The 22,872-nt window shown below is 43.3% G+C and overlaps 1 protein-coding gene across 5 annotated transcripts in view; it reads right to left on the bottom strand.

Annotated features, from left to right (window-relative positions):
• Window positions 1-22,872, bottom strand: part of RBMS3 (RNA binding motif single stranded interacting protein 3) — a 723,803-nt gene that overhangs the window by 431,028 nt on the left and 269,903 nt on the right. For 4 of the 5 annotated variants that reach the window (XM_075705238.1, XM_075705241.1, XM_075705239.1 and 1 more), the window contains exon 1: window positions 16,456-16,530. The exons of the other annotated variant lie outside the window; for it this stretch is intronic. In XM_075705238.1, the coding sequence (XP_075561353.1) occupies window positions 16,456-16,530 (75 nt within the window). Of the gene's footprint in view, window positions 1-16,455; window positions 16,531-22,872 lie in introns of those variants that run through there. 5 annotated transcript variants of the gene reach the window in all.

Raw genomic sequence — 22,872 nt, 5'->3', positions numbered from 1 at the left:
TTCCTCCTTCTCCACAAATTGCCCATTAAATACAGTCTAGTTCAAATCCCTGCCTTAATATTCAGTGGTTTACCTTCAACTCTCTCTAGCTACCAAGCACAATTCCTCAGTCAAAAGTTACCAGAGACATCTATCTTCACTAGGAAGCAATTGGGAGGCACTCATAAATGTTGGCAGCAAGACAGGTCTACAAGCTTGCTCTAGTATCTGGAGCTCACAATCACACGAGATTAAAAAAGAAAAACAGCAACAAAGAAATGACGACGGGACAAGTCATCTTCTGAATTAACCAAAGGACTCAGCACTACAACTTGAACTTTTTCAAGAATTTCTAACTGTTCACATCCAAGGAAGGCACCCACGCATATAAACTAAGTATACACTAATCAAGGTATTTGTCTGACAGACTGGAAAGAAAGATAGAGAAAATTATGTTCTTTTTATTTCTCTCTGAAATTATTTGGGAAGAGCTAAGTACCTTGTTTAAACAGACAGATTACATAGCTGGATAGATAGATTAGCCACACAAGACTAATATTGAACTGGTTCAGAACTGAGTATCCAAACCAGTTAGTAAATCCTCTCACTGTAATCTTGCTAGTTTTAAGATTTTATTCCTATCTACTAATTTAAACATTCACTTTTACTGGAATCATTTTAAAAGACAGAAGACTGCATCTAACAGTTCTCATCAGCTGATACAGAACTGGTATGCATCACCTGTAAAAATGTAAATACTATTTGAATGTTTTTCAAACAATCTAGATAACACTGAAAAAAACCATTAACATTAATGTAACATTACATATTTGATAACTTGTCCCTTATCTGCTTGATGTGACATTTAGAAAAACACATTTTTAAAAGTCCGTAATGTATTCTGACTTTAACTTTAATGGTGCTTTTTGTACCCCAGAACCTCAGTGAAATCATAAAAAGGAGAAGGAAGAAAAATTAAAAACTTTAATAAAATCTCCCAAAGCAATAACTTAAAAAACTACTTTACTATTATAATGTAAAATTAAATAAGACTAATATTTTATTTGAAAAATCCCACCCAACATATTTTCTCAACCCCCTAAAGAAAGATGTGCCAAAGACTGCAGAGTTCACAGGGGACTTCTAACAGTGCTGTCCATCTCTATATAGAAAGCATTCAGATACTGCAGTGATCGGCAGCAGTATTAAACCCTAAGAGAGAGAGAAAAATAGATAAAATGCCCTCAGGAACAAGTTTCTTTCCAGGAAAACTTACTAAACCAACGCTTAAATTGAAACAGTATTATTTTTCTATGTAGTGGCAGTTTTTCATCTCTTAACTCTCTATTGTTTGTAATACACTCACAAAATGAAATTTATTTCCTAAAGGCCAAATTCTGCCAGTCCTCTTCCCGCTGAATAATTTCTCGTTGCATGTGCAGCGCTGCGGTTTCAGCCGAGTTGCTCACGAGGTGACGCTCAGCTGCGGACGGCAGGGTGGGGCCCATGATTCCATGATTCCAAAGGGAGAGCACCTCACAGGTTACCAGCCTCCCAGCACGGGAACCCCGCTTGTCAGCAAACCCCTTCTACCGACAACAATGGGAAGAAAATTAATACAATATACAAATCAGGCACAGGTTTTTCCTCTAGATGTCTGCTTTGGCTATTCCCACTGTTAATGCTGAGTAAGCAACAGATACAGCAGCACTCAGCAGCAATGTGAAACACAAACCCAGAATTTCAAAATACATGCCTAATTAAAAAAAGTCAGCGAACATCAGCTGAGTGTTAACCCCAAAACTTGGGTCTATAAACTCAAGAAGGACTCAGGACTGCAATCTACACCTAAACCTACGGAGCCCTGGTGAGGCTGGCTGATACATCCCAAGCTTTTTAGAAGACTGCATTCTGCCTTTTTTGTGTGACTTTTGAGCCTTTTAGGTATACCTGTGTTTGACATACAAGCTTTTCTCTGCAATCTAGAGGGAGGTAAAAATTGGTACATATACAAAACACACATATTGAAAATTTAGATCCTTTTGAACTGATGTGCCTTTAGGAATAATAAATTCCTGCCACTTAATACAACTATGAGAGCTGGTAACAGACCAAAGCAGTGAGTATTTTTCAAAATGCATGTTTCATAAAAATAAACTCCACATAACTGCTAGAGAAGCTTCTGTCACATTTCTCCTCATCTAAGCAAATTATCATTTTCTGACAGCTCTTGCATCCCAAACACTACAAGATATTTAAAAATTAAAAAGAGATAAGGGAAGAAGTTATGTCCATCTTCATTACTCAATCTAAGTTGCCAAAGGCAAATGAACAATAAAGTTATTTAAATCATTAGCATTATGCTGCTAACAATATGAAGTGTTACCTTGTAAGAGATACAGAAGTATTTGGTTTTGGAAATACATTCTATCACTGCTGTAAAAAAAGTTCTTCCCTTGGTCTCCCAACCCCCCCTTTTCCCCCCTAAGAAAAATACAGTAGAAGTGAGAGAAGATTTCCCTGTCAGCTTGTAACTGCTATTAAAAAAAAAAAAAAAAAGGTAACATTTAAGCCCTAAGGAGCTCCTGGTCTTCAAAAGTGCAAAGTACATACGGTTCTAGTTGAAGTTAATAGGAGCTGCAGGTGACCAGCATTTCTGACTGAGGCCCCAAGCTACTGCACAAAGCACTGTCCCTTTGAAATTTCAGCCTACTTGCTGAAGTGCAAGACATATGCATCCCTTTCCCCCACAGTATTTACTTTTTAAAAGCACTGAACAGTTGTGGGAAACACAGCTCTCCTGCAACACTACAGCCCTAGCAAAATGGGAAGCAAGTCTGAGAAAATACCAGCTCTAATCCTCACCGAGCGTGAGCCCCCAGCCATTGCACGCCATGGTATTTCTAGAGCTCTCCTGTGCTGGGAATAGACTTGCTGTCTCACACTGACCTCAGCTGCTTTGCTCTTTTGTCCAGTTCCATTTCGTTCCCCATGAAGCCTGCCAGCAACATCAGCTAAGACTTTATTTTTGACGTGCCAGCATACCAACGCAGGCACCTCCAGAGAACCACACCGCCGCTCCCTTCGCTTTGCTGCCAACACCCAAAATCAGCAACACATGGGATAATGGCCACCAAACAGCAAAGATAGAGATACCAAAGCCCAGACAAAGCCCAGGGAAGCATAAAGGTAGTTGTGAACCGAATGCGTGCAGCTGCAACCCTAAATATAGGGAAAGAAAATGAAAAAAAAAAAAAAATTAGCAATGCATGAACTGGGAAGGTAGAGTGACTCATACCCAAGGTGATGGAGTAGCGCACAGTATATGGATAAACAATAGACACTAGTTACCATCTACCATCCAGGTCCTGGCACTGCTCAGCAATGCAACCTCCCACCAGGCACTGCACTTCTCTCCGCGTCTGTTCCTACCCACCTTTGTGAGCCTGCCTTATTTACATTGCTCATAAACTCTTGCAGGCAGGGACTATCTCTTACCCTAGTTTTGTATGCAGCTCAGCACAACAGAACTGCACAGTCAGAGGCGGTCTGCAAACAGTAAAACACCACCAAAAAAAAAAAAAAAAAAAAAAAATGAAGGGAAGAGTATGACTGGCTTAGGAAATACAATTGCAATATCTATATAAAAAAAAAGTTTTGATGGTCAAATGGCAGAACAAGCAGCATGACATACACATAAGCATTAGGTGAAAGAAAAATGAGAACCAAAAGAGCTCTTAGAAGGATGAGAAAAAACAAAACAAGGGGAAAAAAATCCAAAACTGAGAGAAAATCGTAGAGAGGTAGATTTGCTAAATCACAAAAGACGGACAAATCATAGAATAAAAATAAGGCTTCTGGCTTTCCTTCCACTCATTTCGTGCTAATGATGCCCACACCTCACGCGTCAGCCTTTTCAAGGTCTGTCCTTGTCACCTAAGCATCGGACTGCCTCTTTGCCACTTGGGCTGGTTAAAAAGGCGGCACGAACTTACCTGACAATCTCTCCTGAGAGCAAATGAGAATGTGGGAAAGAGGAGGAAGGAAATAAAATTCACATATCTCTACCCCAGAGTAGCTGACTAGCACAGAAAGGAAGTCATCCGCTGAAGGTTAAGAAATAATAAACAACTAATAATTTACTCCCTTGCTAAAAGGCCAGGAGAGATGAAGCATAAATGCAGTCTACTTCATCGGCTGTTGTCGGAGCATGGCAGTCATACTTCATTCCTCAACACGCATTGTAAAATCACAATCTACATCTTTGTGGCCATTGGCACAGTTCCTCGTTCTGCTTCAAAAACACCAATAATCCACCCTTGTTTATAGTGTTTTCACATATTTAAAACAAAACCCTTGAGACACAAGAAGTTATCAGCATCAGGAATATCATCTATTTCTCTCCCATCCACAACGTACCTTTGAGTCAAACAAGCCGTAATGTTTAAAAATGCAACTACTTCCAACACAACAGTAAGGGAAGCACACATGATAATGTTACAAGCCAAGATGAGAGGAATAAAAAAAGTAATGACAACAAAAAATCTAAAATAAGTCCTGGCAAGACACACAACGTCGGGCATGAGAAAACCAAAGCCAGTTGGCTCTGATGAATCTGTATCTATCAACTACTATTTAGCTAACACCTTCCCGTAAATAACTTCTTTGCCATTCCCTTGCTGATTAACAGGGTGCTGTAGGTTGGAAAAATTATCCTGAAGGACTCAAACACAGACTAGTCCTTACAGGATGTTAATCAAATCGTGACACTCGTTTCGAATGCCCTTCCTATCAGCACCTGACAGGAGGCTCCGCAAGGACCAGCGAGGCTGGGGGCTGTGCACAGGCACTGTTTGGAAGAGTTTTTCCCCCTGTTACTTGGAAGGGTGAAGTAGTCCTTTGCACGGGCACTGTTTGGAAGAGTTTTTCCCTCTGTTACTTGGAAGGATGAAGTAGTCCTTTGCACGGGCACTGTTTGGAAGAGTTTTTCCCTCTGTTACTTGGAAGGAGGAAGCAGTCCTTTGCATTCTTATCCAGGTGTCCACTAACTTTTTAACGTCTTCTGGAAAAATCTGGGCCAAGCACTGTTTGGATCTCTACAACAGTGCAAGCTGGGCCCTGATCTGCCCCTCGTATCACTGGCCACACACCACAAACATCCTCTTCACCCAGGCGCCTTAGTAGGACTGGAGACAGCCACCTTCCCCAACACTGAAACAACGGGGAATTCCTCTCCTCCAGGAGGTGCGTCCTTTTACCCTGCTTCATTCCTCCTCTTCCCCAACAGAAAGGCTCAAGGGCTGGAAGGTGTAACGTTGAACCAGCTAGGCTGGTTCAGGCGTTCACTTCAGGTAAGTGATTCTTCAAAGTGCCCTGTAATTCTGGATGCCCCATCTGGGAGTCATACTGGGTCTGGCTTCAAATTTTTTTTTGAGACCTCCATCTGTTGGAGTTGTGGGTACTCAGCACTTCTAGATAACCAGAGATTAACATGCCACCTTCTGCAAAGTGTTTTCCCTTTATTTTCCCAGCTTTGTCTCCACTCTTCCACCACTCACATACTGCATTTGCTCATAAAGCAGCAACAACATTCCCCACCTCCAGGTTCTGCCTGAAAAAAGAAGGTGTGCATGCTACACAAGTCTATCCCCAAACTCTCGATAATCTGGTATAGGCTTCTGGAGGCTGAGGCCATTATTTGCATGCAGCCATAAGGTGTTTAAGGCACCTCTCAGAATGGGCTCTGAAGATTACTTAATGTTTGTACAGCCCGCTGAAAACTGAAATGACTGCTACATGCTAAGTATTACCATCACCAGGGATCCATTTAAGTAAAAGCAGGGCAGAAAGCGAAGGAAACAAAACTTACTTCTTCTGTCCAGCACAATTATTGCCAGACTTATGCATGCTAAAAACACCCAATAACCCATCTAACACAGCAAATTAATGTTTATGCTATTAAGTTGAGACAATCTTACGCTGAAAGCTTTTCAAACTACAGGAAATTGCACGTTGCACTGGGACAACTGTATACAATTACAGTGATTCTGTAAAATGGCAGAGATATAAAGCAGAAACTGAGTGGCTGGCAAGGCTTCTAAACCACACAGATAACAAGTATGGCCTGGCAGGCCAGTAGTCTACAGTTTTCTCACGGCTGTTTCTGGAGCCGGGAATTACAGCCGTAATCTCAATATTCAAGATGACTCAGTGCATTGCACACCTGTATCTGTGAGGCAATGACAGACAGGTGGGATCAGCGTATACCACTACTGCCACCCTGGAGTCAGCCTGTATCAGCCAGATTTATTATTATCCCACCTTGCACCACCAGCCAGCCCCCACAGTAAAAGCACCACCAAAAAGGACACTTTTATAGGAAATGTTTGCATCAACCCCTGCGTTTCTTTAGCGTGCAAAAGCTCCAAAGAGATAGAAAGAGTGCAAACACGAAATCCAGCGAGTGCGATGCTCTCCCAGGCAGAAAGCTCCCAGCTGCTTTGCTAAAGGCCACAGCAATATGTCTGCTTTATGCTCGTTTTCACGAAGGATTGTTAAACAGTACTTAGCGCAGCTCTACCTTGACACAGTAAACGTCGTCTTAACACAGCCTAGGTAAAGCATTCAGCTTACCAAGTCCTACTGCACACTTTGCCAAACATCTGAAGGACTGCAGTGCCTCTGACTTTTTTCTGATGTCTTTCAGGTATAGAGCAGTATTAAAGGTAGTTTTTGTGAATGCAAAACCAGGCAAGGACTTGTATAAGAGCTATCGGTCCTATTCCTTACCTTATTCATTGTACCGTTCACAGCTCTTTTCATCACCAGTCTCCCTTCCGCTAAACAATCTCAGAACTGTCATTTGCACACGAAACGAGTATGTATTATACCTTTCAGTTACATATGGTAGATTATCAGTTTGTGTGTATCAGCTAAGCAGAACATCGACAGCTGTGTAGACACATCTCAGCTGATACTAAAAGAAGTCTTGTTGGTAGTTTTGATCTTAAAGTAAATACGCTGAAAAACTTAGCTCTAATTAGGCTGAAAGGCAGATACGATTTTCCGGAATGAACACTAAAATAATGCTGCCGATAACACCATCTTTGCAGAATATCTTGTTTGGTTCGCCTTAAAGAGATAACTTTTTCCAAGATAAAATATTCTGCCTTACGAGTGATACATCCCTGCTGTTTGTGTGTTCACAAAAATCTGAATTTTGAATTTTAAGCTGTGTGCCGAGCTTCATTAATATGAAATCACCATCCTGCATCACAGACATATTAGCCGAGCTCCAAGCGACCTAATTCATTTTTAATATTTCATAGTTTGTTAAAAGCTGAAACGAGAGATCACTAACACAGCTCTGACACCCCCTGTCATGCATCAAAAGATGTAGGGAAAAGGTCATGTACTTACTAACTGGCACCAAACCAAATTCATCACTATAAAATGAAAGACCAGAAATGAAGACTGCATCTCCCATTATGCTTCTCTCTTCGTAAGAGCATCCATCAACTTGCACGATACCAACAAGCAGAATTTATTTATATGCATGTCCCCAAATAAAAGGTCAGGGAGATGTGAGAAAGAGACGAAATAAGGATTGCAGCCTTTGTCTGAGCAAGAAGTAGTTCCTTCCCTTTAAAGCAAACTCAGCAGCAACGGCCTTTGAAGACCAAAAGGAGAAACAATTCCCAACCACATAAAGAAACTAACAAGTCCCTTATATGGCTAAGAATTGCAATGCCATTTTTTTTTCCACAGCCGGAAAAATTAGAACAAGAGGGGAAAACAGAGCAAACTTTCAACAGGCAGTTCCCTGAGCACCAGGGAATTCACACAGGCACATCATTCCAGCTTTAAGAACTGCCAAATACTTTCTTCTTTAAAGGGAAGGAGGACATTACACCAGGTGAGTCCCTGAAATCTAGATTTTAACTCTCCTGCCGTAACTATGGATACCTAGCTTTAAAAACCTTTTGTGATGTAGCAGTACACCAGGTTCCCTTATCTCCTCCTCTGGCAAAACGCCTCCATCTGAAGTCCCCTGAGCTCCCTTTATCTCGCAGGTCACCAAAGCACCACCTCAAGGTTTTGCCAGCTCTGGCATCGCGTCCAGAACAGCCCTCTGCCCCATCTACCGCAGCTTCCATCTGCCTCGCACCCTCCGGTAACCCTGGGGCGAGGGTTGCCAGCTTCTCACCCAGGAAGGCAACTAGATCGCATCACACGTTGTTTCAAATAACCAGAGAGCTTCTTGCAAGCCAGGCAAACGGGACTCGATGGCTGATCCAGCCCGGCTGCCTCCCGTCGGCGCAAGGCCACATGCGGAAAGGTCAGGCTCCCGCGCAGCGTCGATACTGAACTTGGAATGGCCCAGCCTGGCTGGTCTCTAAATATAGCTGGGCAGAGGAAGGGCTGGGAAAGGGGGTGGGGAAGGGAGCGGGACGGGAGCCAAATGAGCAATCAGTTAAATAAAACAACATCATGCCGGTCCACCCGTAAGACTCTCCCGCTCTTCTCTGCCACGCTCTGCAGCGGACCATTTAAGTGCAGCTTCAGCATTTAGTCTACTAATGCAAACTCACAGAATAAGAACACACTGCCGCTTGATTTGTACTTGGGGAGGGGGGGGACACAAATCTGTTCAACAACTTTTCTTCTTGAGTAAGTTGGAATCACACAGGAGTGACATCACTTCCACTACATGACAGCCCATAAATCATCATCAACCACATGGTACCATCCATAAAACATGCGTCATGGAGACACCAACAAGGAACAAAGTATCAGAGAGCTTTACATCGTAAACATGCAATCTTACGCATCTTTGGGCTTCTACTATGATCTATGTAAGTCAGGTGGTGTATTTCAGTCATTTGCATCTGAATGAAGTCAATACAATTAACAGAGGAACCCTTATAGAAAATCTGTCCAAACAATTTCATCTGCATAAATTTACTGCAAATGAAACACTTAAAAATGTAAATATTTACTTTTCAAATAAATGACCACATTTGATACTGAAGTTGACTTTACAACAAATAAGCAGAGGGGGAATTTATTCCCACCGTGGCTGCAAGCAAGCAAGAACAGAAACAAACAAGGAAGACAAAAAGAACGAAAGAAAAAAAAAAAAAGTCGTTGCATCCAAAAGTAGGGAAAAATAATATTTTCCTCTTATTTCACAGTGTCAGGCCTGACAAGCCTTTCAGCTAATAAAAACCTTCTAGGAGAGCAGATTAGGCTTTGCTGTAAACCAACAAAATCAAAAAGACAGTACGGCTGAGGAGTTCAACAGGAGCCTCCAATCCGCAGCTACAGGCAGGACAAGCAACCTTCGCTTCACTTCTGCATTTAGAAACACTGAACACAGAAAAGACCTACACAGAAAACTGACTTGTTTCAAATTTCAAAGAGGCTACACAATATTTTTGTCTTCAGAATTATATAAATAAAAGCAAAACCAGCTCTCCGCTCTATCCTTTACTTTTCGTGGAATAACTCTCTCACATCTTCATTATAGGCTCCATGCAAGACATCTCCTATGGCAATTAGACTTCCACAACATATAAATCATATCTCAACTGTGGCAGAGAAAGAAACAGACAAAAAGACACAGCATCTGGTTTTTGCTGCTTATTCTCTAAACTTATAAATCAGAAATAACGTTAAATAGAAATTATAGCCATAAAAAACCCGAAGTACTGTTAAATATCAGATGAGGTACGCCCTCACCCACTTGTGCGACGCAGAATCATTTTGATAGACAGTTCTTGTTTCTTTTGTAATCTGGGATTTTTTGGTGGGGGTTTTTTGGTTTGTTTGGTTGGTTTTTTTAAACCTGCATATTGTTCAGCTGTCCTGGTTTTGCCATGGAGAACAGTATGTGCTTTGTGGGCCTGATTCTGCCTTACTGAAGACAACTGAAGCTCTTTCACTGATTTTTCAAGGGAAGCAGAACACACCCCTCTCGCTATACCTTCTATTCAATAATATTATTGTTAATCAGCTACTTAAAATACTGGTATGTCATTCTGCATCAGTAGACACCATTCTCATGCTGATACCCTGGCACATTTAGAGTAGCTCTCTGTGTAACAGTGTTTACTTCTAAACTTCCCTCCACCACTCAATCTTGCCCATATGAGTGGGAAAGCAATTGCAAACTATCACTACACAAACACTCACAATATAGGCTGTGACAATATCTGAGTAAATCACTGTTCTCCGTCTCCCTTCTCTGCCCATCTGCAGTCTTTGGTATGGAACAACTATATCATAAAAGCTCTTATTCACACATGCTTTTGATATTACACTATTTAATCACATACAGCTGTAGCTGATGAGACTGTTACAAAACACAATTTTAATGCAGCACTGGAAGCAAGTTCTGGAGACACATCAACCATTTTCCTCTACATAAAATTTCTAACATTAAAAGACTTTTCTTCAAGAAAAACAAAACAGAAAAAAAAAAAAGAACAGCCCACTCATTTTTTTAAAAATCTGCTTCTCTTCCTGGACACTCCGGAATGGGCTTGTTTGCAAGTGAACTCAAAGTCCCTGCCTGGAGTATAGATAGTGACAAACCCACTTCCCCCACACCAAAAAGAAAATACTAATTAAAAAACCCTGCTTGCAATTATATGCAAAGGGAACACTATCCAGGCTACTTACAGCAAGACCTGAAATGAACTCAGGCATCCTACTTGGAACACATCTTTTCTTATCTGGTTTTTAATTCATGGAAATTTAAGAACTGACAGTCTGATGATTTTTACCAAGACACTTGAAGTACAAATACATCATCCAGCTTACTTTGAAAGGCCCCCATGCATTAGAAACCAAACCAGGCCAGTTCTGAAGCACTGTACTTTACTTTTGAAGATGCACCTTGTATAAGGCATTCTGAATTATAACTGTTAACACAACAGCATTTGCCACAGCAAGACCTACCTAGCCTAATCTGGCAAATGCTTGTAACTTCCATCTTTTGTTACGGAAGTAAAAATACATGCTTGCAAAATAAATCTTGGTAGCATACAGTAATACACAAACATTCAAAAGAGTGAAAATTTCAACTTTCCCACAGTTTTGAGGTTTGTTTGTTTTGCTGTTTTGGTTTTTTTTTTTTTAATTTAAACAGACTTGCATTGAGACAACACATGAAAGGAAGATCAACTAAGAGATTCAACATTATTTTATATATATATCATGGTTCCCCTTACAGCAGCAAAAGTATTTTTATCCAGGCTTGTAAGGATAAATGGCAAACAGAAATGGAAAACTAATGAGTTCGTATATTTCTGCATTTTTCAGAAGAACATAACTTTTGTCTTCCTTATTGTTTAAAGCAACTGGCAAAATACTAGAGTTAGATATTAATATTACTGTCAAAATTACAGTCAGGCTGAAATATTTTTAAATGGCATTTAAACAAATTCGTATTTCTTTTGGCTAGCTCTCGGAGGCATTTAAAACACGCTGCGATGTACTGAATCAAACAGGGGCTAAGTGCGAACGAACTTCATTCCTAGAAATGCATTTCTCTATTTGCAAGTGTTTGCCTTTACTTTGGCACGATCACATGGGCTCCAGCTAGACTTTTGAGCCCTGGCAGCAATCCAAGCTGCAGATGGTTGGAAATGCAGCCTGAAATCAGTGTGTGGTTGATGAATTACTCCTTACACCTGACCCCTGCTTCACACCAGGCACCAAACACAATCTGAACACTACCAGCCAGAGAAGCCCTGTCAGGCATCTCCGTATCTGGAACGCTTTCTTCAAGGCCTTCTGTATGGCCAGATGGCCAAAAGTGGGGAATGCGGTAAACTCGCTAAACAGAAACGTGAGCGACAAAAAAAAACCCGGGATTGGTAGGTACAAGGCAAAGAGAGGCAAGAGCTTTGCGCCGATTCCAAAAATATGCTTTCTAAAAGAGGTTGATGGAGCAAGGAGGGAGGCGTGCTCATGGCACGCAACTGAAAGAGGTCCCCGATTCCTTCATGCCAAAGGATGCCCTAACAATGGCAAAAAGGAACAACACACATACACACACCCACATGCACCCATAAAATGACTTTATCAAACTTAAACTCTTCTGAGTACACCTGTTTGCATTTCCCAATTGTTTTGTCCTCAGCTGGGGCACGTATCTGACACTTCACGGACACACTCATTAAGCCACTCTTGCCTGCAGGACAGTCTGCACACTTTTCACATCTGTGGAGGCAGGATTTTATTCACATACGTGTTGGGAAATCGCACTTCTTCCTTTTGCATGTGTTCACATGTGCATCAGGCATACAGAGATGAAGAGGTATTGCGGGTACAGTAAATGCCGCCTCTCCATTTGGGGTATTTCAGCCTTCTGACCGGGTGGCAGAGTCAACACCGTGAGAGTTAAACCACCAAACCCAAACCATGACTAATAGATAGGAAATATCTAGAGAATGCACGAAAGCAAACCGCACAGAAATAGCTGCTAAACTGGCATATTTTTACCCCAAATTGCAGGTACAGCAATTGTAAACCAAACAATTCCTGTCGGCAGGTAACTGTGGCACCTCCTCCTTTCTATCCAAGTGATTCAGGTTTTTTCAGTAGACTGTTTGCAGAGAGAGCTTACCCCAGCTCTAGGTCTAATCATAAGCTGCAGAGGACAAAGATAAAACACAGCGTCTACTAAATTAAAGAGACTCTTTCAAATATATTCAAATAGTTTGGTTAATATTTTTTCCCCCTTTTTCAAATCATTACATGATATTTCATGGTGCTTTGTTTTGTTTTCCACTGCACAAAACGGCAAAGAGAAAAGAATTTGCTTTGGCAAGCAAGAAACTAAAGAAATAAATGCAGACCACAATGCAAGATTTGGCATCGTTACCATTTCATATGCGACAATTTACAACATACTCCTGTAAACCAGTTGTTTGAGCAGTTACGCCATCAGCAAGGATGCAACTAAGGAAGTTCACTTAACATCTCAAAATAAAATAAAATCTACTATAGATTCTCAACAGATACACGTAAGCTGAACCACCTCTGTGCAATATTCTTTACTGCAAGAACACAAGACCATCGTTCACTTACAACAGTAACCAAAAATGTTTATTCTGAAATAAACTCCTAGGACAACTGGAGTCTGCTCTCAGGATCTGCCTAAAGAAGTTCCAACGCTGTACTTTCAAACTGCAGTTGTCACACAGCCTCATGCCAAAATGAGAAAAATAAAGTTATGTCTTTCCTCAAACTCAGTGCTTGTCCTTAAGAGACATATTAAATTCCTTGCAATTGCCTCTTAAAAATTGACCTTCTCCCTCTCTCCCCCCCAAGCTTTTCATTTTTGGATGACAACGGGTTTGTCTAAACCTGCAATTAAAGTTTTAGCTTCAGTGGTGGCATCTGATAATGAAGGAGCACAAGTAAATTGAATAATAAGAGTGCATGCTTCGTGTTCCACAAAAGGCCACAAAACACTAAAAATTTAAAGCAATCAGACAAACATATGGAATCCATTTTTTCTATTTATAATCCCATTCCCCATGTAGCTATTCATTTACACCATTTCTGCACAACAACATGTTAGCCGTGTTAGAGGACACAAACACAGAGTGCAGACCTTGCGCAGCTCCGTGCTCCCCCATGAGAAGGACGTGATGTACAGTAACGCGGTACTTCTCAAAGAAGAACCGAGACAACTTCACCAAACAAGCGAAGCAAAAGCAGCGCTTCACCCAAATGCACTGGGGAACTCGAATTTCCAAACTGTGCCTGTTGAAAATGCTGCCACTCCACGTTTCACAAGCTGTACACAAATGCCATAAGAAAGCCTAGAATTTCTTTCTTAATTACAAATGAATGCACCCCCTCTCAGCGTGCATGACTATGAGCATAAAAACACATTCTTTCTGTAGAGCTGAATCCTACCATGCCTGGTACAAAGAGCAGTTTCTGGAAAATAAAAAGCTGGAGTTCACAGGACGGCTGAAATCATACAGGGGTTTATTAATATGCGCTACTCCAATAGGCATGATAAAAGATACAGCTCTCCACCACAACATTATTTGATTACCCGACTATTAGCTTTAGACATACAATGGATCTAACTGCTTTAAAATGTCCCAGAAGCTGATGGCTAGCTTTAAGGTAACAAAATCCAGATGCTGCCTGTCTGCACTGCTCTAAACTCTTAAGGTCTACAGAAGAGAAATACTTGTACACATGTGTGTGTGTGTGTATATATATGCGCGTGTGTGTATATGTGTTTATTATTTAGGTTTTATGTATGCACTTAACTGTGGAGCGAGGAAAAAAAGAAAAATTAATGCCATATAAAATGTATCACCAATTTGAAATTTTACCTGTCCTTACAGTAACAGTGCATGTGTGCAAAGACAAACGCACATGACTTTTCAAGGGGTTGATAATTTTATATACTGGCTATAAAAGTGCGTTTAATTTATTTTTTAAAGCATCGGGTTAAAAAAAAGCCACGGTATGAAAAAGCTATTGTTACTATTTTAAGCTCAAATACAAGGTTAATTTCCTCAAAAAGCTTTTTTTTTTTTTTTAAACAATTTTTTTTTTTTTAAAATGAGCAAGTAAGGGGGGGAGGGGGGAATAAAGACTGGCAAAATGTAAGCTACATGAGTAAAAGGCATGGAATGTCCAATATTTCTCCTCTAATACTCGAGGCTATTGTTCTTTCAAAAAAACACCATCAATTGTTTCATGTCCTTGGCTTGCCAGGTTTTGAGGAATAGCATCAGTCTACGTCCCCCAATCCCCCAAACAGTTAAAGCTATAGGCAATATTGCAGTCAAGCTAGTGACGGGCTGCTGCTGCAAAAGCAACAATATACACTAAATGGTCACAAAGGTAAAATGCAATTTGGATTGACCTTGAAAGGAAGAAAAAGGAAAAAGAAAAAAAAAGATAAAAATCACTCCAAAATACAAAATTTAAAAAAGGCTAAATTTTATATGAAAAAATCTGCACGATACAGTGAAAGAAACAGCAGAGCAAAGACACGAGATGTAACCCTGCCATGAATTACAAGGCTGTAATCATATTGAGCGGTTCTGGTGTCATCACAACTCCAACCACCCTGAATTGCAGTTCTGACAATTAGTTAATTTATATAATGCAGTAGTCGGGCTATAAAGGTTAACGGGAAAGTAATTTTATTAACAAGGAAATATAACTTATCCTTTTAGAACTGCAGCCAGATCAACGTGCTTCAAACCAAAAGTCTGGAGAAGTCAGCCTCCCCCGTGGCGCTTCACCACACACAGACGCACACGTCAAATGCCCCATGTGTTAAATTTGTCACAGAAGCACAATGTGTATATGTGTATGCAGTGCCATACGCACGTGTGGGCACCCTGCCTATTTTTTTTTACCCCTAAAGGACAGTAGTTTATTGACTGAAACTGTTAATCTGTGGCTGCGAGGTCACACTTCAGAACAGGATTTCCCCCCCCCCCCCCCTTTTTTTTTTTTTTTAAATATACTGTCTTAACAGGGTTTGCAAACTTTCGGTTTAGAGATTTCTTTTGTTACTGTCCCTTGGTCACACAGGAAATCTTTTCAGAGAACAGCCTATTATACAATGGCATTAGAAAAATAAAGCTTTAATTAACTAACTCATGGCCAGGTAGTACCGACTTCACTCAGCCTCTTTAGGAGATACAGGCCTGCTTTCCAGTCTGCTGGCATTTTAAAAATTATTGAGAAAAGAAGAAAGAAAAAGGAAGAGTCCGTGCTCGGATAGGCTCTCCGAAAGTAGCCACCCTCTATTTCTAGATCTTTTAAATGCAACAGAGTACAGCTGTATCATCCTCAATATTTAATGAAATATTAAAAGCAGTGCAATGCACTGAAAGAAACTCCACCAGATTTACAGTCGGTTAGCTCCGAGCTCTCCTCCGAGCTCCACAGCATCTCCTCCTCAGCTGATCAAAAGTTTGAGTTGCCACAGACAGCTTTTCGAACAGCGAAATGCTTTCAAGCTCCGAATAAACTGCAGAGATCCCTGGAAGAGCCACCAAAACCAGTGCTTCGCGCCTGATGCTGCCCAGGGCAATCTTTATCCTATGCCATAATAAACACGCTACCTGCCCGGTGTTACGATAGCGTTCAGCACACCGGTCTCCACGAACAATAAAAGGAATTAGCCGACGCCAGCAGCCCTTGGGGGGGGAATAATAAAATAAAATAAAATAAAGAAATGAAGGGGAGGGCGGACAGTAACCTCCCTGCCTCTCTCACGCCTGCTTTCTGCCTACCAGCTCGGCTCTGCGTGACACCGAACCCCGAGGAACGGGGGGGGGGGGGGGGGGGGGGGGGGAAGGGAGGAAAAAAAAATAATTTAAAAAAAAAAAATCGCCGAACAGAAGAGGCGAGCCCGCAATTTGCGCCGCTCCGCTCTCCATCACCCGCCAAGCGCCCGGCCCCGCCGTACCCTACCTTGGTTTGGAGATAGTGGGGGTAGTAGTAGGTGTACTGGGGGTACATTGGCTGCTGGTCCAGGCGTTTGCCCATGTAGCTGGAGTCCTTCTGGCTGGTGCAGGGAACTCGCTGGCAGGGAGCAGTGCCCCAGGGCCTCTCTTCCCCTCACGCCGCTATTCCTGACAGCGCGGCCGAGCGCAGGAGGCTGCCGAGACTTCCTCGCCGTCTACAGCGCGCTACTTCCAGCGCAGCCAAAAACGCGCAGGCACGCACATATATATGTGTGTGTGTGTGTGTGTGTGTGTGAGGGGGGGGGGGGTGCGGGGGTGTGTGCGTGGGGCTGGGTGAGTGGAAGCCCCCTGCCCGGCTGCCCGCGGCGGAGCAGCCCGCCTGCCCCGCTGGCAGCAGCGTGCCCCCGGCGCTGCCCGCTGCCCGCCTCGGGAGGGAGGGAGGGAAGGAAACGTCCTGCCGGAGGAGCCGGGAAGACAGGGCAACTCCAAATCTCCGCAGAGCCGCTCGCTCGCTCTCCTCGTCCTCTCCTCCGCTCGCCCCGCTCTCGAGCCCTCCCCTCTCGCTCCCCACCCACCCCCCTTCCAACCAAAAAAAAAAAAAAAAAAAAAAAAGGAAAAATAAAGGAAAAAAAAAAAAGAAAATAAAAAGGGGGGGGTGGGGAGGGAAGAGCCTTCCCCAGCCTAGATGCCGCTGCCTCCCTGACGGAGTGACATGGTGCTCGGGGCTCGTCCTGTCTTTCATTCAAACCCCCTCCGCGCCGCGCCGCCGGTGGGAGGGACCTCGGCGCGCCGCTCCCCCGGGAGGCCGGCGCAGGCCCCGCCGCCGCCCCCGCGCCCCCGCCCGCCCCCGCCGCCGCCCCGCTCGGCCCCCCGCCGGCCGCGGCCCCGCCGGAGCGGGGAGCGCCGAAAAGCGGCCGTGGGACTCGGGAAACCCTAACGCCGGGGAGGCGGGGTGCCGGGGGTGGGGGAGGGAGAAGCCCAACAACGCTTTTTTTTCTTTTTTTTTTTTTTAAGAAACAGGCAGGGGAAGGTCACGCAGCCTGGTCGCCGAGCGGGGAAGTCGTCGTCCTCTCCCCCCCCCCCCCCCAAGGCCTCCTCGGAAAACTACTCCGTGCCGTCATCCGGCACTTGGTGGAGAGGCGACCCGGGGCCAGACATATTAAATACATACTTTGTTAAACCGCTTATATAAGGCTCGGTTTATTTAAAGTTGGAACAAAATGGAGGAAGAGGGTGAAGAGGAAACTCGCCCGGCCTGACTTACGGACGCCTTCGGCCGGAGGCGTGCAAACGCCGCAGTGCCACCAAAGTTACCCGCCGCTCCGCTCCCCCCACCACCCCTCCCGAAAAGGGCCGGGCTCCCCCGGCCGCGGCGGGAGCTGGGCCCGCACCCCGCGGCCGCCCGGGCCCCGCTGCGGCCCCGGCAGCCCCACACCTGCCGCGGACCCCGCCGCCGCCGCGGCGCGCCCAAATATTTACCCTTCCGAAAGGCGGGAAGGAAGAGCACGTCTTGCGACAGGGCTATAAATCACCAGTAAGAAAGTGCGTGAATAGCAAAATGTTTCCCCTCGTGCACAAATCCCAGCGTTTCTCCTTTTTTTTTTTTTTTTTTTAGTCATTCCTTCAACGCGTCGTCAAATTCCTGGGCCTTTCTACGGTGCCTTTGCCTATTTATAAATTCGGGACGGGGGGGGGGGCGGAACGTGGGGCAGCAGTTTCTTTTTGTTTTTATTTAAATCATCGGTAGTATTGCAGCAGGATTGTCAGCTGCTGTATTATCAACCAAATTGCTTCAGAAAAAAAAAAAAATTATAAAAAGAATTTCTTTAAAGGGACACTTCTCAAGGCTGGTAGAGCTAAAATTAGACTTGCCAGCTGTGTTTTGGTTTGTGGGCACGTGCTTGCACATGACAGGAACATGGAAATATCACGCTTTACTCTGGCAGTTTGCTGTTCTCGTAAGCAGAGGGGTTTGTTATGGATTCCTGTAACTGCCCCACAGCCGGTTCGTTCCCGAGCAAAAGCAAGCAGCTGAAGGAAACGGGCAGTGTGGGAAGCCATGCACGTGCTCAAAATACTGCCTATATATCTGTATATACGACACACATCCGCCGTGCTTTCGGCACCAGGCATTCATCATTATTAATGATTGGCATTTAGGTACCAATCCTGTGCCACACGGTAGGAACAAGGTGCCACTCTTACGCAAGTATTCGCCCCGTGTTCCAGGAGAAAAACTTCTGCAAAACAAGCGCTCTGTTCCCAGAGTGCTGTACGGGCATCAACCGGGCGCTCTTGCCCATCCGGAGGAGCACTGTGGAGCAGTAGCACCACCCCAGCTTCCAAACCTGCCAAAACAGATTCAGAAGAAAGGCCAGGTTGGGTAAACTATTGAGTATTTTCAATTCCTACTGAAGTCCAAGCTGGCCAGGACTGTGCGGTCCCTCGGAAGCTGAGACCAGAGGTCAATGAAGAAAAAAGATAGGAACGGGAGGCGAAGCCGGCAATTCCCAGCTCCCAGCCCTATGGTTTATATTGCTGCTCAGCTTTAAACACGCTGTCTCTCCTGGTAGTGTGTGATACTTCAGTGATACCCTTGCTTACGCTCTTTTTTTCTTCCCCCTCTGCTTTCCCTGAGGGTGAAATAGACTGTTTGAGGGTTGGTATCTGCAGAAGTGAATAGTGATTACTTGACGGTACGTGATACTTTGAGCCTGACAACTTTCAGATTGTGCTTTCAACTGCCAGAATTAAGTTGTTGTGCTTCTCTCCCCACCTTCTCACTTTTCCCTCAGGATATTAATGCAGTTTTTCTTTCTAAGCGGTTTGCTTGTAGAAGTAGATGTAACCAGGTTTGGGGGAAGAAAGAACCTATGTGTACAGGGTGAAATAAAAAAGAAATACTAAGAAAGTAGAAAACGGCGCATTCTGACCAAGGGATATATCTGAACATGCCAGGTTTGCTGCGGCCATTATTTTAAGTCCAGGAAGGACCATTTTGGCTATGTCACCTGACTGCTGTGAGTATTTCACATCATGCCATAAAATTTCAACACAAGATTTCCACACGCCCCCCATCAGACGCACCGGCCAGTAGCGCCAGCAGTTCTTGCAGCTAGGAAAAGGTCGGGAGCTGCAGGAGAAGCCGGACTGTTACCTGAGTGGGTAACAGCTCCACCTTCCTCCTGCTCTCTCGCAGCAAAAGTTTTAAATATGCACATGGTTTGGATTTCCCTTTTCACCTGTAATCCTGATGAGATGCTTGGATTGGCGCTTCACTTGGAAGAAACAGCAGAGTCTGCTCAGCACCTTGCATGATTGAGCCTTTAGAGATGCAAGATAGAGTGGAGGCGGCAAAAACAGGAATTCAATATAAAAGAGTGGCGGCCAAGAGGAGAAGACAGGAGGCAATATAGCATAGCAAAAATGCAAATGAACAGCCACAAAAGCAGATTTAGATAGCACACGGCCTCTGAACAAATGCTAGCGCTGGAAAATGGAAAATTTCCATTTGCAAAATACAGACATCAAAAAGATCATCTGTGACTTGGGAGCACACTGTTTAAATAGAATCCCCTTCATTTTCTGGCCTATGCATTTGAATAACCGAATCCACTTGCAAACTGAAATAGCAGTTTGCCTACCGAGTGTTAAGTTTAAATGTTCCTCAAAAGAAAAGACAAGCTGTTCGATCCCAGTGAGCAACAGCGTGCAAACTTCACAACTTTTTTTCCTCCTATTGGAGGCTCATTATCAAGCCCAAGCCAGGCCCACTCGCGGGAATCCAGCGAGCGAGCCAAGTCCCAGCGCACCTGCAAAGGCGCTGCTCCCACCGGTGTCACCGACCTGGGGGGAGATTCACCAGACAGGCGAGCAATAAGGATCTCTTCAACGGGAAGTTCAGAAATGAAATAAAATAAATGGGAACAGATCAACTGTAAGCCAGACAGCCAAATACATTTGAAGACAGGTGCCAAAGGATATTAACTCGGCAACAACCAAAGCCATGGATAAGAAACCCAGAGTTAACTGACACACAAAAAAAAAAAAAAAAAGAGAGAACGCTTCTCTTGGCAGCCTGAAGTACAGAAATTACATAGGTTTTGATGTATTTTTACCTTTTGTAACATGCAGATTTCTTCATTCACAAAGAGTGAGGCAAAATCAAAAAGCAGACACCTAGTAGGAGAACGTAACTCAGGGGCTCTTCTTTGCTAAAATACAATTCTACATACACTTTTTTCTTTTTTTGTTTTTTAAATAAGCTTTTCACCTATCCTATGAAAGCCTTCTGAAGTCACAGGTATCAGAATCAGGGAGCAATTCAAACTTTTTCTAGTTCCTTGCTCTTGAAAAGCAGCAATATGTATTCTAGAAGTATTAACTTTTGACAAAATTATGTCAAAATTGTCTAAGTCAGGACTAGGGAAAATTTGCTCGCTGGGCAGCAGAAATACTGCTACCACCACTTAAAACAATATAATAGGTTAAAGAAAAAAAAAAAAGAACAATTATCTTGGGCTTACATTTTTGACTCTGTCTTTCTGCTTTTATTCTCTCTGTTTACTCATTAAAGATATTTCAAAGGAGACCATAGTGATGCTTGACAGCTTGTTTACAATGGGTTACAAGAAGAATACTGATTTTATTTCTAGATCTATCTGCTCCTTCAGTCCAGGTACCTTAAAACTATACTGATGAATGCAGAATCTTGCTATTTAATAGTTCATTAATCAAGGTGATTTGCCTAAGGATAGCTAACAATTTCTAACAAGCAATACATCCTGCTGCAACCATCAGTAAAGCATGTGATAACCGTGGAGGAGGTGGGGGAAAAAAGACACAGAGGAATGAAATGCTTAGCTTAACGATGACAGCATTAAGTGTCTGGGATCGACAAAATCTCTCTGAGGTGGGGGATGCCACACTTCAGCACTGACTTCCACACTTCAGCACTAACCATCGCAGCACCACAAAGTCTAGAATTAGCTGCAGATGGCCCAGAGTAAACCTGAAGGAGTCAATGTATGAGATTTTGGACAACAGCAAAGGCTTGCCATCTATCTTTCATTACATTTCATTATTTTTCACTTTAGAATCATAGAATCATAGAATCGTTTAGGTTGGAAAAGACCTTTAAGATCATCCAGTCCAACCATTAACCTACACTACCAAGTCTACTCTAAGCCGATCAAGGGTAGACTAGACTAAACCATGTCCCAGAGTGCCACATCTACCCGTTTTTTGAACACTTCCAGGGATGGTGACTCCACCACCTCTCTGGGTAGCCTGTTCCAATGCTTGACCACCCTTTCCTTAAAGAAATTTTTCCTAATTTCCAACCTAAACCTCCCCTGGCGCAGCTTAAGCCCATTTCCTCTCATCCTATTGCTAACTACTTGGGATAAGAGACCAACACCCACCTCGCTAGCGAGGTGGGTGTTGGTCTCTTCTCCCAAGAAGAGGGATCATCTTCTATCTTAATACTATGGCTCAGGTATTTCCATTGGTCTACTTTTACATAAAGGCCCAATCCTAAAAGAAATCTTCAGACAGCAACGGAGTGAAAAATTTTGGGGAAAAGTGAACAACAATGAACATTCACTGATACCAAATTGTTTGTGTTTACCATCTGATACAATTTCTTACCTGCACAACCAAATTAAACTAGCAGCCAGTTGTACAGACAGCCCAAAGTTATGTGTTAAAGTCCTCTTTCTGCAGATGTTAATGGATACAACCAAAGTAAATAATATCATCTTACTCTTTTGTCTACAGTCTGTTTCCTAAGCGTCTCAGAACGCTTTGCAAGTGTTAATTCATTTCATGATGTGGAAGAGAATTAAGTAACATGACCAGTCAGCGACGATGCACCAGTTGTCACGAAGAACGGTGGGTTCCTCTCTCCTCACAAGCCCTCATTGCATGGTAAAGGCTGAAGCAAATATGACTGATGGAGAGAAGGACTGGTAATTCCTTTCAGTTCTGGTGGAGGTTCACGAGGAGAGAAAGCGGTGCAATGGCAGAGAAATGCAACGTGAAGAAACAGGAGAGGAACACTGGCTGTCGCGTATCACTGCTGTACCCTTAAGTAGGATTCCACATCAATAATTTAGGGCTGTCAGAAAACACCAGGATTTTGCACAGGTTAGAAGACATCTTTCAAAGGTGACATTTTCTATGGCAGCTCCACATCACAAGTTAGTAAATATTGCGTCTGTTCTTGAGTCTAAACTCTTAGGATCAAAAGGGCAAACAACCCCCCAAAACAGTAAGAGGACTAACCAAGGCCATTTCACTCTTGCAGCATATTAACTTAATACTACCAGCATTAGATGTGGTACGATTTCAGAGGGAGAAAATTCTCCACTTCCCACCTTCCTCCCTCCAAAGTCCTGCTTACTAGTCACTTTCCCCACCCTCT

The sequence above is a fragment of the Pelecanus crispus genome, chromosome 2 (genome assembly GCF_030463565.1).
Source record: "Pelecanus crispus isolate bPelCri1 chromosome 2, bPelCri1.pri, whole genome shotgun sequence".
NCBI lineage: Eukaryota > Metazoa > Chordata > Aves > Pelecaniformes > Pelecanidae > Pelecanus > Pelecanus crispus.
This window is presented reverse-complemented; position numbering and strand designations above follow the sequence as displayed.